The sequence below is a fragment of the Muscardinus avellanarius genome (genome assembly GCF_963383645.1).
Source record: "Muscardinus avellanarius genome assembly, chromosome: 5".
In the NCBI taxonomy this organism is placed as follows: Eukaryota; Metazoa; Chordata; class Mammalia; order Rodentia; family Gliridae; genus Muscardinus; species Muscardinus avellanarius.
The window spans coordinates 57150018-57167109 of record NC_137790.1 but is presented as its reverse complement, the minus strand read 5'-3'; the positions used below and the strand labels follow the sequence as shown (position 1 = coordinate 57167109).

Sequence of the window (17092 nt, the reverse complement as noted above, 5' to 3'; positions counted from 1 at the left end):
TAGTTCCTTGAAAAAAGTAACAAGACAGATAAACCACTAGCCAACTTAACTAAAAAAAAAAAGAGAATCAACCCAAATTTTGAAGATAAAAGATGAAAAAGGAGATAGCACAACTGACATTGCAGAAATCGAGAGGATTATCAGAAATTACTTTAAAAAAACTATACTTCAACAAAATGGAAAATCTGGAGGAAACTTACAACTTTCTAGATAAATAAAACCTTCCTAAATTAAGTCAAGAAGACATAGAAAATTTAAACCAACCAATAGCAATCAAAGAGATTGAAACAGCAATAAAGAGCTTACTATCAAAGAAAAGCCCAGGATTAGATGGTTTTCCAACTGAATTCTATAAAACCTTTAGAAAAGAGGTTATCCTTATACCCCTCAATCTATTTTGCAAAATAGAGATAAACGGGACTCTCCCAAATACATTCTATGAAGCCAACATCACATTAATACAAAAACCAAATAAAGACAGTTCAAGGAAGGAAAACTACAGGCCTATATCTTTGATGAACCTGGACGCAAAACTGCTAAACAAAATACTAGCAACAAGTATTCAAAACCATATCAAGAAAATCATATACCATAACCAGGTAGGGTTCATCCCAGGGATGCAAGGGTGGTTCAACATATGAAAATCAATCCATGTAATTCATCATATAAACAGAACCAAAGACAAAAATCATATAATCATTTCAATAGATGCTGAAAAAGCCTTTGATAAAATCCAACATACATTTATGATAAAAGCACTGCAGAGAATTGGAATAGAAGGAACATACCTCAACATCATAAAGGCAATCTACAATAAGCCCACAGCCAACATCATATTAAATGGGGAAAAACTTCAAGAATTCCCCTAAAAACAGGAACAAGACAAGGATGTCCATTATCACTACTTCTACTCAATATAGTACTTGAGACCCAAGCCAGAGCAATAAGGCAAAAAAAAAAAAAAAAAAAAAAAAAAAAAGAAAGGAAATCAAAGGAGTACAAAAAGGAAAAGAAGAACTCAAACTTTCACTATTTGCAGATGACATACTATATTTAGATAACCCAACATACTCAACCAAAAGACTTACAGAATTGATAAATAAATTCAGTGAAGTGTCTGGATACAAAAATCAATCTTAAAAAATCAGAAGCTTTTCTATACACCAACCATAAATCCACTGAAAAAGAAATTCAGAAAACATTTCCACTCAGGATTTTCCACAAAAAAAAAAAACTTAGGAATAAACTTAACCCAGGAAGTAAAAGACCTCTGAAAATTATAAAATATTTTAAAAATAAATCAAAGAACTTAGAAGATGGAAAGATCTTCCATGTTCATGGATAGGCAGAATAAATATCATCAAAATGGCCATACTTCCAAAAGTGACCTACAGATTCAATGCAATACCCATTAAGTTACCAAGATCATTCCTCATAGACATAGTAAAATCAGTCCTTAAATTCATTTGGAACAACAAAACAATCCAGAATAGCCAAAGTAGTCCTCGGCAACAAAAACCATTCAGGAGGAATCACAATACCTGACTTTATACTACAAAGCCACTTTAATAAAAATAGCATGGTACTGGCACAACAACAGATACACAGACCAATGGAGCAGAATAGAAGACTCAAAAACAAATCTACACTCTTAAATCCAATTGATATTTGACAAAGGGGCCAAAAACATACACTGGAAGAAAGATAGTCTGTTCAACAAATGGTGTTGGCAAAACTGGTTAACTATATGCAGAAAAACTGAAATAAATCCCACTTTCTACCCTGAACAATAGTCAATTCAAGATGGATCAAAGAAAGACTTGGAAATTAGACCAGAGACCTCGAGGCTCCTTGAAGAGGGCATAGGTCCAACACTGCAACACACAGGCACAGATAAAAATCTTCTCAACAAGACCCCAAAGGCACAAGAAATTAAAAGGCGAATCATTATGTGGGATTGCATGGAACTGAAGAGCTTCTGTTCAGCAAAGGAAACTGTCAAGAACCTCAACCGAGAGCCAACAGAATGGGAGAAGATTTTTGCCACCTACTCCTCAGATAGAGAACATCTTGAATACACAGAGAACTCAAACTCAACACTAAAAAAACAAATAATCCAATCAAAAAATGGGCAAGGTAACTAAACAAACACTTCATGAAAGAAAAAATTCAAATGACTAATAAATGCATGAAAAAATGCTCAACATTATTAGTAACCAGAGAGACACAAATCAAAACTACCCTGAGATTCCACCTAACTCCAACTAGAATGGCAACCATTCAAAACACAAACAACTTCCAGGCATGGTGGTGCACGCTTGTACTCCCCGCGCTTGGGAGGCGGAGACAGAAGAATCGCGCAGGTTCGAAGCCAACCTCACTGGCTTATGAGACCCTGTTTCCAAATAAAAATATAAAATAGGTCTGGGAGTGTAGCCCGGAGGTAGAAGGGTTTCCAAAAACTCTAGTACCACCCCCCAAAAAACCCCCTAAAAAACAAAACAAAACAAAAAACCCCACAAACAACAACAAATGCTGGCGAGGATGTGGAGAAGTGGGAACTCTAAAACATCGTTGGTGGGATTGCATATTAGTGCAACCACTTTGGAAAACAGTATGGAGGATCCTCAGAAGAATGGGAACAAATCTACCATTTGACCCAGCAATACCACTTCTGGGTATCTACCCCAAATAAAGCAAACCAAACTACCAAACTAATGCGTGTCTATCTATGTTCATAGCTGCACAATTCACCATTGCCAAACTATGGAACCAGCCAAGATGTCTATGAACAGATGAATGGATTGCAAAACTGTGAGATGTACACAATGTAATTTTATACAGCCATAAAACAAAAACCACAATTACATCATTTTCAGGGAAATGGATGGAACTGTAGGACATTATGCTCAGTGAGATTAGTCAGTCACAAAATATACACTGGATGCTTTCCCTAATTTGTGAAAGCTAAGGAGAAGTGGGTCTTCAGAGGAACTCTAGGTGAAAAAGGAGATCTGATAAGGCAACCTGAGGGGATGGGATGGGGGAAGAAGGAAACTCTCTAAAGCACATGATGTACTTAAACATACTGATGTCAACCACTAAGCCAAGTAAGGGAAGGAGAGATGGGGAGGGAAAGGGGTGGGGACTGGGTAGGGGCTAACTGGGCAATGTGTGCATGTATGTCTACATAAGTTTTTTATCCCATTATAATATATGGATACAATGCACCAATAAAAAATTAAACATAAATAAAATTCGAAGCCTCATATAAGCACTGAGAAGTCAAGATCTGAATTCATAATGAGTATTAAATAACCTGTATTTCACATTCATAAGCTTTGCCATTTCCAGTTTTTATCCAGATCCATCAGCTATCCTTTCTGATCACCTCTCCAATGTGATCACTATATGACAGATGGCCATTCCAAGAAATAATAATAAGTCTTCCCTTTTCTACTTCTTCCTAGAAAAATCTAGAACTGTGGAAAGGGGGGCACTATATGATTGCAAAGATGAAAAGTATATTATATCAGAATGACTGTTTATGGAAAGAAGAACCAAGGAGATAAAAGGCATGGACACTGGAAAAATGACAAGTGGGTTGGGAAAGATGATCTGATTTCACACAAAGTGTACAGGGTAATCATAATAACACGGTAAAAGAGATACCTAGGATTCTACTTGTTTTTGTGATACTAAGAATTGAACCTGGAGGCATTCTATTTCAGTGGTATACCTCCAGCCCTTTTTGTTTTTCAAACAGTCATATTAGATTGCTGAGAGTCTTGCTACATTGCTGAGGCTGTCCTCAAACCTGCTATCCTCCTGTTTCAGCCTCCTAAGTACTGTGATTACATACAAGTGTGTGCCATTACACCTAGCTGGATTAAGTTACTAACACTGGGACCACGGGTCTCAATTTCTTAATGTAAAAATAGATGTTGAACTAAATTAGCTTTAAAGGGGCCATTTAGCCCTAAAATAATTCTGAGTCTGCCACACAGTCTACAACTGAGGTCTTCGTCAGGGAGAAGGGAGCCTCCATTCAGCTCAGAGTCCCAAGGCTGAGGAATAGGACTCCTTTGACTAGCTCTATCTTTTGTTGTTTTTCTGTTTTTTTATTGGAGACCTTTCAAATGGTTTTCATTCTCTTCAGTGGTGGTTCCTTTTCTAGTTTGTTCCAGAAATACTGGTAAAACCACAATTAGAAACCAAAGGGCATGGCTGCAAAAGGATTACAAATGGGAGGAGTTCAAGCCCAAAGGCAGATTAGACTAGGCAAAGCTCAAGACAGCAGACAAGAAGCCAACGGGTTAAAATAGATGTTGAACTAGACTAGCTTTAAAGGAGCCATTTAACCCTTATATAATTCTGAGTTTGCTACACAGTCTAAAACTGGGGTCTTCATCAGGGAGAAGGGAGCCTCATTTCAGTTACTTAGCCAAAAGATAACAACAACATTCAAGTCTTTGACACAGGTATATTTGAAGACAGTGTACAGGTGTATTTGGAAACAGTGAAGGAGTGAATAGGTTGCAGGCAAAGTGAAAAAGGAAAAAAAATCACTGGAAGTTCTCATAAGTCCCATTATAGCCGGGCGTGGTGGCACATGCTTATAATCCCAGCATTCGGGAGGCTGAGACCAGAGGATCGCAGTTCGCGGACAGCCTCAGCTACTTAGTGAGACCCTTCAGAACTTAGTGAGACCCTGTTTCAAAATAAAGAATCAGCTGGGTGTGGTGGCGCACGCTTGTAATCCCCGCACTTGGGGGGGCTGAAACAGGAGGATCGCACGGGTTCGAAGACAGCCTCAGCTACTTGTGAGGCCCTCAGCAACTTAGTGAGACCCTGTTTCCAAACAAAATGGCAATCATCAAAATAAAGAATAAAAAATAGGGCAGGGGGTATAGCTCAGAGGTCAAATGCCTCTGGGTTCCATCTCCAGACCCGCAAAAAAAAAAAAAAAAAATAAAAGTCCCATTATGAGGTAAGCCACTTACCTAGAAGTTTCTTCTCTAAACCCACTTAGATCTAGAAGTAATCACTTAGATCTAGAAGTAATCACAGGCCCTATACATTGTCCATACTTGAAAAGGAACAATATATGATCTTGCTAGAGTTTTAGAGGAGGTTAGAGTCTTGGTCCATGCTTTGACCCAGGTGTTAATACCAGAAGTTTTGTTTGGTGGCCTACGTCAAGAACAGCCTTCAAGGTCAGCCCTCATGGAGAACCTTCTCCTAAGATAGAATTGGGGAAGGCAGGTAAGATTGAGTCAAAGAAACAGTTGTGTGGAGCAAAACAGCAGATTTGAGTTCATCTGCACTGGCAAAGCAAACGAAAGGCTGGGTGGTGTGGGACATAGAAAGCTCAGAAAGGAAAACAAGCACCTCTCTCCACATCCCAACTAATGGAAATGTGAAAAAAGGAAGGCTTTGTTATCCAAAATCAAATGAATTACTTCTCTTTTGGCTTTTAACTGAACACACAGAACTATAAAGCATTATGTAATGAGTCTACTGGGCTAGTTTTTACACTCAATAATAACCATAACACACTTGGAGCATGTCATCTGAGAGTGATAATGTGAGCTCACTCCTGGAGCCACATTAGGAATGTGGCAATAAAGGACTGTCTTGTTTTCCAAAACCTACTCCCAAAATGTAGAGTGAGTTTTCTGGGAAAGCAGTTCTGTACTTGGACGGCACCCTAGGAGGCCACTAAAACCATCAATTCACTTTTTAAAAACATTTATTGGTGCATTATAATTATACACCACAGTGAGGTTCAAAGTGATTCAATAATACAAGGAAACATCACTGGTTGTATTTCCTTCTGCATCCCAAATTCATTTTCTAACTGGGGCATTCAAACTTGCACTGAAATTATGAAAGCCAGATCTGAAATCTCACTGCTTTTGGTCTCCCATGAGATGAAACAGTGGTCAGATATTGGACAGAACAAGAAAAAGAATCAAATGAGACTGTATCTAGGGTCCTGAGAGACCCAGTTCAAGTGAGACTGGATACTATGGGTCATGTGAAAACTTCCCTTTCTATTCCCATTCTTACATTTACATACTGCAAAGAAACTAATCTAATGGACATCCTTAGTCTGAGGTTGGTGTTTTTTCTGGGGTAAGATTTACTCAATATTTAAAACATTTGGATGAAATGAGGGCTAAGTGTCTATAGATATTCCTTAAAAAAAAGAGCTTAAGTGGAAAGAATCCTGGTTTCTTCCTGTTTGATTCTGTTGGTCATGCTTCAATAAACCCTCTTTAATTCAATGGGGCTGCTAGTAAAATGAAAATTTAGAAATACATATGTGAAATCTCTTTGTAAACTATAAAATAATGATATGTGTTAATTATCATGATAACACCATTGCTGTGATTGGAAGCAGCTTTATGTATGAATATAGGATACCATAGATCATGGAAACATAGTTGTAGAGGCATGTTTTCTTAGTTTATCAGAAAGCTTTACCTTAAGTCTAGGTCACAGGCAATCTTTTTTCCTTCTTTTTTGGATATGTGAAAGTTTTATGAAGTGGTTTAGGCATTTTAAATTTTAAATTAAAGAGAAAAACACTAAGGCAATTATAAGCTTAGAGTTTAAACCTCAGATGTATTATTACACATCTGAAGATTTCTATTATTTTTGAAAAAACAATTATACTCAAGTTGTTATAAAGGAGGCATAATGAACTTTAAGTCACCTACTTTAACAGAATTCAAAGAACAGATGAGTAACTGCACAGCCTTGGCTGAGTGCAGGACAGCTTACACATGTTAAAATTATCCTGTATTATGGCTTCATTTTCTGTTCTTATGTATTTATATCCTCCAGGGCAAAATTTTAATAAGCAGTGATACAGTCATAGGTGAGAGGGAAAATGACGTAAAGGGTCTGGGTAATTCAAAAACCACATAGGCACTACCTGAACAAGTAAATTGTGGAGATGGTATGAAAATAAATAGCCAAAAAGGTCACTTTAAATTACTAGTAATTTTGTGATGCTCAAATTGATTCTTTTTTTTCCTGGCCATGTAAAATGAGTTTGTATTTTATACTAAGCAAAAGAACATATATTTTTTCAGTGTATTCTCTTCAAAATTTTGTACTATACACATTAATAATATGTATAATTAAATACCACCAATAACCCTATTTCTGCTAACCTATAAATAGGACTACCTATCTTATAGACTGTATCTAGGGTCCTGACCTAAAAGATTCAAAATTGATTTACTTTTCAACCCCCAAAAGACAGAAAACGAGGGCTGCAGAATATGGTGCTTCCAGCATCACAATACTCACTCAAGATACCACAGTAACAAAATCAAGTGTTAGGGGGAAATAAAATTTATGTATTACTACATCCTATCATTCATCCAATCCCTCAGCACATGAACCACATATGTACTTAGTACAAATGTGGAGAGTAAATCTTGGTGAGGTTAAATACTCTATTCTACCAAAAAGTGCTAATTAGAGGCTGATATGAAAATCTGGGTCTCCTAACTCCCAGATAAATGCTCTTTCTACCATTCTGGCACTTCAGCAGTCTTTTTAGTATCAAGAGCTAAAACAAAATAGTTACAATGGCATCATTCCATGGAAAGAGTAACGTGGTCTTAAATGCCTTTAGACTCCTTCCATAGGTCGCCAGTGTCTTACATTTATCAAATCTGTGTGGAATATAATTTTTAAAATACATAAAGAGCTAATATTTCAGTTTGTCAATGTTAGTATTTAAGAGTGGGAACAGCCCAATTCATATTTTGTTTTGCCTCCACAGGTTATGAATGTGAGAAAACAGGTCAGAAAACAGGCACAATGACATTTTCTATAAAGTAAAATTATGTGAAAGCAAATATGACTTGTGTAAACTGTTCCTACCAAACCACAAAAGCTTATGGTAGATATGAACTCAAACTTGAGCTTTTTTTTTTTTGGTGGTACTGGGGTTCCTGGAAACCCCTTCTACCTCCGGGCTACACTCCCAGACCTATTTTTACATTTTTTTATTTGGAAACAGGGTCTCTTAAGCCAGCGGCTGGCTTAGAACCTGCGCGATCCTCCTGTCTCTGCCTCCCAACCGCAGGGATTACAAGCGTGAGCCACCACACCTGGCAACTTGAGCATTTTTAATTAACATCTTCAGAATATGAGTTTCTGATAAACAATTTAGGCTTAATGTGCATTTTGATTTTTTTTATCTTTCTCATTAAAGGAAAGAGAGTATATTTGAGAGACAAGAGATGTGGGCTTGGTTATTAACTTCCTTTTCTACACATAAGTAAATCAAAAGAGCCAAAACTGGAAGATTCTCTCTATTTTTAAATGAGGTAACTTTTAATTAAGCACTACAAAAGCATTCAGGTCTTTAAAAAAGATCTATAATGAGAATAAGGAATCAATGGGATAAAGGGAAGGATGGCTCCTTAACCATCACAGAAATTAGTACTCATTTAAGTATTCAACATATTCCAGTCATTAAAGCCACCAACAAATATGACTATGGGAACTTTCAAAATAAAATCGGAAGTAGGACCTATAATATGATTAGTTAATACTATGTTTTTCTTTGGCCACACATAAGCCTTAAGGACATTCTATTTTAACGTACTGGGAAATGAGCGAGGGAAAACATCCAGGTCAGAAATAATTTCCACCTGTGTTTGGCCAAGCAGGGGAGCCCCATAGTGCCCTGTTCTGACTCCTATGAACATAAAAGAGACAAAAAAGTCCAATGCTAGACATACTTGGTTGTAAAAAGCTCAAATCTCTGGTTAATGTAATGCAAAGGTTACAAATTCCCCTTTAACAAAATTAAACACCACATGACACTGTTCCTTGGAAGAGGCCCTCAAAATAAGTAGTTTTGATTTGAAAGTTAAAACTAACCTAATTATAAACATACAGTCCTAATGTTGTTGACTGGATGTGTATAAATTATATCTTTTGTAAGCCTATAAAAATTAACTATTTCAGCTTTGGCAACCTGAAATTAAACAATAAATACATTGTCTTTTACCTTCTGTAGGGTGAATGGTATCCAAGAAGAGTTGCTTGTTTAACCATTTATCCCCACTTCCTAAAAACAAGATGAAAAAAAAAGTAAAACTCTATTCTGAGTACAGGTATGTATAGTATAAAATTTACGATAATATACAGCAAAATAACTTAAACATGAAACATCACATAAGTGAAATGGAATTTTACTTCAATTATTTTATTCTCAAAATTCTATTTGCCAACTGACCTAAGAGGAAAAAGATAAACAAATTTTGCCTTTTATGAAATATACTATTAGATAACTTCTGCAACTTTAATCAAATAATCTGAAACTCAGTAAAAGGAAATGACTAAAGAACAATCCTTCTTTACCTAAAGACTAATCTTTCTTTACTGGAAGTGAAGGAAAAAATAACAAATGCACAAAACGGAAAGAAGGTGAAGTGGAGATGAGAGCTCAACTTAAGTAAAGGGTTATGCACTAGAACACACAGGCTCATGTGCCTAGACACAGGTGCATTTAAAGCCTCAATACAGAAACATGACATGCTTCATATCTGGCCATGCAAGTAGGATGCAAATGGGCATCAGATGAGCAGGTTTATCGTAGCTTGACACCGACATGCAGGGAGACACTAACAAAGCCTAACCTCCAGGACACATGGCTATGCTGAGCCAGATGGAAAGATTTATCTTTTATGTGAAAGAACAGGAATCCTGAACCATGAGAAGGAAGACATCTTAAGATGATCCCTGAGGAGGGTATGAGGGCCATCAAGACCATAAAATGAGTGAGATGTTCAGAGGAAATGAGGGGGAGAGTGAAGTCTTTAGTGCCTTCTGGAAATAAGTTATGTGACTGAAGGAGGTAGGGAGGAGAATCCAATCAATGAGGAAGTATACAGGTGAGAGGGAAAAGAGGTTAAGACTCAGGAGTGGAGAAAAAAGTCCACACAAATCCCCGTAGGGTGAGAGAAAGTGTAGAGATGGTAGGGCTTCCCTAACAATATGAAGATTTCAGGGAGTAAAAACATGTGGTTATGGTGTGAAAGTTTGCCAAACATGAGAAAAACAAGAAGAGCCAAAGAAAATAAGTGGATGAGAATTCAAGAAAAATAAATTACAGAATGCACCAAGTGTAGGTGAAAAGAAGCAATTTAAAGATTCATATGGAACTCTACACAGAGACAAGTAGGAATCCAACTGAAGGAAATTTGCAATTAGCTACAGAGTCTAAAAAGAATGAAAATTCTGCCTCACGAGCTGGTGGCACGGAAGCAAGCACAGAGAGGAGAAAGCAAAGGTGGTGCACGGAAGCATTGCTCAAAGATGAGTTTGCAATGGAGGTGACTGAGAAACCTTAATGGAGGATGGAAGGCACCAATACCTTTTTCCGGAACATTAGGCTTCTCCTTTTTGTGCTTATATTTGCTGACAATTTTGTGGAATAAGTTCTTTTTCTGAGACTGGAAAGGACCTACAGACAATATTAATATAATTATATTTTAAATGTACAATGTTTCAAAAAACAGTACTGTGTGTTTTTAAACAATCACACCCTCCTCCCTCTTTGGACTGAATAAATTGAGCTGTAAGAAATGTCATCTTGCATCTTCATTAATCTAGCTGGCACTCCATCCTTTTCTTTAGGCTTATTTGAAACCCAGTGAGATTTTCTTTGGAAATGTATTGGGCAGAAACCTCCATTAGGGCTGAAACTCCCTAAAGAGAAACTGCAGATTTAGTAGGTAGAGGACTGCAAGAAGTAACAGCACAGTGGTGATAGTCTGTTACAGAGAAAAGGGTTCACTTTAGACACCTAACTACCATGAAGGAAAGGATGGCATGTGCATTTAGCCTCTCCTAAGAAACTGATTTTCACAAGGATAGCACTTTAAGGATGACAAATGACCAGAAAATATTAAGTAATTTTTTCGCCTTTTCTGAGTCTATTCTAAGAAGACAAAAGTGATTTAAAAACAAAACAAAAAAGAAATATTTGCTACAAACTTTTTTTCTGGATGGGAGGGGGAAAAATCCCAGATTCTATTTTATTTGTCTTATGAAAACAGAATTGAGGTTTTCCAGTTAATTAGAAATTCCAATAGTAGCATTGTCCTCTCTAAAACGGTTGCTTTTACACTGGGATATTCCTGTGTGAATAATTTTATATAACCTCCAAGTCCTCATCTGTAAATGGGAGTCATCACAGTGCCTAACTCACAGAGTTGTTGTGAGGGTTAAGAGGTGAGAAGTGTCTCAGCGCCCCTGCAACACACCCTCACAACTGCCTGTGCTCTGCTTCCAGCTGGCCATGAGCTCTCTATGCATCTGCCCAGCTACTTCTGCCACCCATGCCCCAGCCCATCCTCCCTTCTCTAGGGCACATTCCACTGGTATATAAACATGCCACTTCTCCACACTCCTCTCTAGTGTATATAAACATCTTCATCAGTATATAAACGTGTCATTAAAAAAAAAAAAGCTTCTGCTCAGACTTTGCTCACAGCACTCACTACCCTACTTCTCTGTCCCCCGACCCCACCTCTGCAGCAAAATTCTCTTCAGAATGAGAAGGGCTGCCTATACTCTCTATAATTTCGCTCCTATTCTGCCTCAAACTCATTCCAACCAGGCTTCCATCCTGCCACTCAAGAAAACCTCTTCTTGGGGTCAACAATCCACTGCCACAAAGGTCACAGCTGATCCTCATTGGGATGTGTCTGCAGCTCCAGTGTGGCCACTCCACCCCCTGCTCTGACGGCCTCCTTCACTGGGGCTTCAAAGATACCGCCTTCTTGTCTCTCTCTTCCCTCACCGATCTTTCCCATCTTTTCCTCGGTGTCCCTTTTGCTTCCTCCTCTTTTCCCAAAATTTTAAATTTTGGAATGCCTTAGATTCTGGTCCTTGTCCTCTTCTCTGCTTGTTTGTTCTCTCCTTTGGCAATTACTTCTAGTCTCAGGGCTTTTGATGCCACCTATAGGCTGAGGACTCAGGAATGCATCACTCCAGTCACGCTCTTTGTTCTGTGTATTTGAAAAGCCAGCACTCTTAGAAACCTGAAAGCCCCTACGGGATTCAAAGTCCCACTGTGTCAGTAGCCTCCTATGTGCCTTGAGTTCTCACCAGCTGCATTGGCCTCCTGGTTGTTCCCTGCACCATGTGGTCTCTCTCCTGCTTGTATGACCTTTGTGTTGGCTGTTACTATTACCTAGAAAATATTCTTTGCTTATCCTAATAGCCTCCTCACCTTCTTTGAAGCTTTGCTCAATTATCTCCAGAACACATTATGTAGAACTGCAAGCCAATGCCCATCACTTGTGATGCCCTTTCCTACAGAGACCTGCCAGTTTAACTAATTTCTTAAAGAGCTCCATTGAAATTTACACATCACACCACTTACCCATGTAAAGTATATAATTCAATGGTTTTTGTATTCAGAGATATTTCAACTATCATCAATTTTAAAACATTTCATCACCTCAGAAATGAATCACACACCTTTTAGTTATCAACCTATTCTATACTTGTATTCCTTCTATCAGTAGGCAATAACTAATATTGTATATGGGGTGGGATGAGGAGGTACTGGGGATTGAAGCCAGGAGCATTCTACCTCTAAGCTAAACCCCTAGCCCATTTTACTCTTTTATTTTGAAACAAGGTCATGCTAAGTTGCTGGGTCTCACTACTTACTGAGGCTGTCCCTGAATCTGCGATCCTCCCATCTCAGCCTCCTAAGCACTAGAAAACAATATTGCAAACCACACACACAGCTCATTAATATCCTTTTTATCTCTATTATGGAAAGTTCAAAAAAATGATGTCATATAATAAGTGGGTTTTGACTTTTTTTATTTAATCATACTGTTTTAAAGGCTTATCCATGCTGTGTGTAATATGTCTCAGGATGAATATTTCATTGTATGAATATCACATATTCAATTTATCTATTCAACAGCTAATGGGCATGGACTGTCTCCACTTTTTGGCTATTATAAATAATTCTGTCATCAACATTCAGGTATAAGTTTTATGCGGATGCATGTGTTTCTTTCTCTTAGGCATGTACCTAGGAATAGATTGCTGGGTCAGTGGGACCTCTAGGTTTAACCTTTTGAAGAACTACTGAACCTATTTAATGAAGCAGCGGCACTATTTTCCATCCTTGCAAGCAATGCGCAGGGTATCAATTTCTTCACATCCTTGCCAGCACTTGTTACTACCTGTCTTCCTGAGTATGCCTACCTTAAGGGTGTGAAGTTATACCTTTCTCATTGTGGTTCTGGTTTGCTTTTCCCTGACAGATGAGAATGTCAGGCATATGAGTCATTTATGTATCACCTGCCTACTTTTTGTTTTAATGTTGAGTTGCAAGAATTCTTTACATATTTTTTAGATGAAAATTTCTTATCAGATATGTGATTTGCAAATATTTTCTGCCATTCAGTGGGATAAAAACTTTTCTCTTTCTTGGGAACATTCTTTGCAGCACAAGAGTTTTATTTTTGATACAGTCCAATGTACCTTTTTGTTTTTTGTTGCTTGAGTTTTTGATGTCATATCTGAGGATCCATTGCTAATGTGAGGTCACAAAGATTTACCCGTTTTCTTTGAAAAGTTTTAAAGTTTTAGGTCTAGCATTTATGTATGATTCATTTTAAGTTAAATTTGGTATACTAAATAAGGTAAGGAAGGGTCCAACTTCATTCTTTTCATGTAGATATCCAATTGTTTCAGCACCATCTTTTTTATTTTGTTTTGTGTTTTTGGTGGTATTGGGGTTCCTGGAAACCTTTCTATCTCCGGGCTACACTCCCAGACCTACGTTATATTTTTATTTGGAAACAGGGTTTCTTAAGCCAGTGAGGCTGGCTCCGAACCAACACGATCCTCCTGTCTCCCCAAGCGCAGGGATTACAAGGGTGCGCCACCATGCCCAGCCAGCACTATCTTTTGAAAAGACTTCTTTTCCCACTGAATAGCCTTGTCATCTTGTTGAAAATCAGTTGACCAAAAATGTATGGGTTTATTTCTGTATATTCTATTCATTTTTATTGCTCTACATGTCTATTTTTATACTAGTACAACATTATCTTGATTGCTATTGCTTTGTAGTCAGATTTGAAATCAACCAATACTTTATTGTTTTAGCTCTACAAACTCTATTGCAAGTCCATGTTAATTATCAGTTCATTTATCAATTTCTACAAAGAAGGTAGGTAGGATTCCGAGAGGTATTTTGTTGACTCTGCAGACCAGTTAGGAGGAATGTTTCCATCTTAACATTTAGTCTTCCATGAACTTGAAGCATTTTTAAACTTATTTCAATCATCTTTATTTCATCTTTATAGTTTTCATTAACTTTTTCTTAAGTTTGTTCATTTATTTTGGCTAGAATATCCAATAGTGTTGGACAAAACCGACAGAAGTAGATAGCCTCGACTTGTTCCTGAGCTTACAGGAAAGCATCTAATCTTTCACCATTAAGTATAATGTTAGGTTTGTATTTTTTTGTATATGCCCCTTATCAGGCTTAGGAAATTCCTTTCTATTTCTAGTCTGCTGAGTGCATTTACCATAAAAGAGTACTGAATTTTGTCAAATACTCTTTCTACATCTTCTGAGATATTATGTGATTTTGATTCTTGGTCTATACTGATATGGCAACATTAATTAATTGTTTTTGGGGTATTAAACCAACTTTATAATCCTAGGTAAAACCTAACATGGTCATGATGAATACTTCTCTTAAATTTTGCTAGATTTGGTTTGTTAGTATTTTGTTGAGGATTTTGGTGCCCATATTTATGTAAGATATTGGTGTGTATTTCTCATTTCTTTGTCTAGTTTGACATTAGGAAGAGTAATAGAGTGAACTGGTAGGTATTTGCTCCTAATTCTTTGAAATTAATTTATGAAGATCTGATGTGAATTCTGTTTGGAAGAATTCAGTGGTGAAGTCATCCAGGCCTAGAAACCGACCTGATAGTGTGTATTAGATTGTTAATTCAATCTCTTTATTAGTTGCAGTCAGTTCAGATCATCTATTTTTAAGTTGGTTTTGATAACTATGAATTTTTTTATTTTGTCTAGGCTGTCAAATTTATTAGTATATAATTGTTCATAACATTCTCATATATCTCATTTCTGTAAAGTTACAGTTTAGATCTGGGATGCCCCCCAAAACCTCATGTGTCCCCAGTGTAGCAATGTCCAGAGATGGGCTCTGGTATATGACTGGATCCTGAGGGTGTTGACTTCATCAATGGATTAACCCATTGATTAATCCATTACCACTGGAAGGTGGGAACTAGTTGGAAGAGGTAGGTAATCAGGGATGTTCCCTAGGAGAGTTCATCTTATCCCTGGCCCCATCTTCTCCCTCTCTGCTTCCCAGCCACCATGAGCTGAGAAGGTTTCCTCTACAATGCCTTCCACCATGACGTTCTGTCTTACCTCAGGCCCAAAGGAATGGAGCTGGCTCACCACAGATCGAATCTTCTAAAAACCATGAGCCCAAATAAATCTTTTTTCTTTTAAATTGTTCTTATCAGGTATTTTGGTCACAGACACAAAAAGCTGACAAAGTAGTAATGTTCTCTACTTTATTTATTATTCTAGTAATTTGAATCTTTCTTTTTTTCTTGGTCACAATCTAGCTAAATAATTCCAATTTTTCTTTTTAACAGACTAGTTTTGATATCTTTGATTTTCTCTATTTTTTCTGCTCTTTAATTTAATGTCATTAATTTCTTCTCTAATCTTTACTTCCTTTGAGGTTAAGTTTGTTTTTCTTTTTCCAGTGTCTTAACAGGAAAGACTAGGTAGATTACTGATTTGGAATCTTTCTTTTTTCTTTGTATAGGCATTAACTTAGAGATCTCTAAGCATTGCTTTGCATCATTTAAGTTTTGATATGCTCTGTCTTCATTTTTTTTCTTCTCAAAGTTCCTTATGATGAGCCTTTTAATTTTTTCCTTGACATAATGGTCATGTAGGAGTGTGTTGTTTACCTTCCATGTGCTCATGAGTTCTCCAAGTTTACTCCTACTATTGATTTTTAAATGTACTCTACTGTGGTTGGAGAAGATACTTTACATGAATTCTTTTAAATTTTCAGGTTTATTTTATAAACAATTCTAGAGACTGTTCCATGTGTACTTGAGAAGCACGTATATTTTGCTATTGTTGGGTAGAGTTTTTTTTGTACGTCTGTTACTTCTCCTTGGTTTACAGTGTTGTTCAAATCTTCCCTTTCCTTTTTGTTTTTTTGTCTAATGTTTTGTCAATCGATTCTTTCAATATAATTTCTTACTTTCAAACACATAATATGATTTGCTTATTTTAAGTTCTTTCATGGGCTGGTGCTCCAATATAATTTAACCTACATGGCAGTAGATATTTTGGCTTTAATTCGCAGAAATAATCTAAGTGCCTAAAAAAGTGCTTCGCATATGATATGTTTTCAATAAATATTTCATGAATATATAGATATCTTAAAGCACTGCTTGGCACAATGGGTACAAGAAATGACAGAAGTCACTTATTATCATAAATCTGTGCAATTGTTTTTTGATGACTACATACATCAAGCCACTCCTTCCTTCCCTCCCTCCCTCCCTCCCTTCTTCCTTCCTTCCTTCCTTTCTTTCTTTCTTTCTTTCTTTCTTTCTTTCTTTCTTTCTTTCTTTCTTTCTTTTTCTTTCTTTCTTTCTACTGGGGATGGAACCCAGGGGCATTCTAACTCTGAGCTATATCCCCAGACTGATATTTTAGTCTCTATTTTAAAACAGGGTCTCACTGAGTTGCAAAGGGCCTCACTAAGTAGCTGTGGCTGTTCTCAAGCTGTGATCCTCTTGTCTCAGCCTCCCAAATACTGGGATTTCAAGCATGTGCTGCTATGCTCAGCTTAGCCAAGCCACCATTCTAAATAAACAATAGCAAATACATTTCTGGATTGGCTCCTGGTGGTTGGAAATGGAAATAGGAAAAAAGAGTCCTTTTTTGCTTCTTTGGGAAAAAGTGAACAAGAGAAAAGAAAATAAATTTAACCAGCACAAAGAAA

General features: G+C 37.1%; 1 protein-coding gene across 3 annotated transcripts in view; it reads right to left on the bottom strand.

Annotated features, from left to right (window-relative positions):
- The window catches only part of BBX (BBX high mobility group box domain containing), a gene marked incomplete at both ends in the record, with an annotated part of 105862 nt that overhangs the window by 12875 nt on the left and 75895 nt on the right, over window positions 1-17092 (bottom strand). Inside the window, 2 exons of one of the 3 annotated variants that reach the window (XM_080695892.1) lie at window positions 9044-9103; window positions 10412-10501. The exons of 1 other annotated variant lie outside the window; for it this stretch is intronic. In XM_080695892.1, the coding sequence (XP_080552018.1) occupies window positions 9044-9103; window positions 10412-10501 (150 nt within the window). The remainder of the gene's footprint in view (window positions 1-9043; window positions 9104-10411; window positions 10502-17092) is intronic. One more of the 3 variants, XM_080695890.1, reaches the window with a different exon arrangement.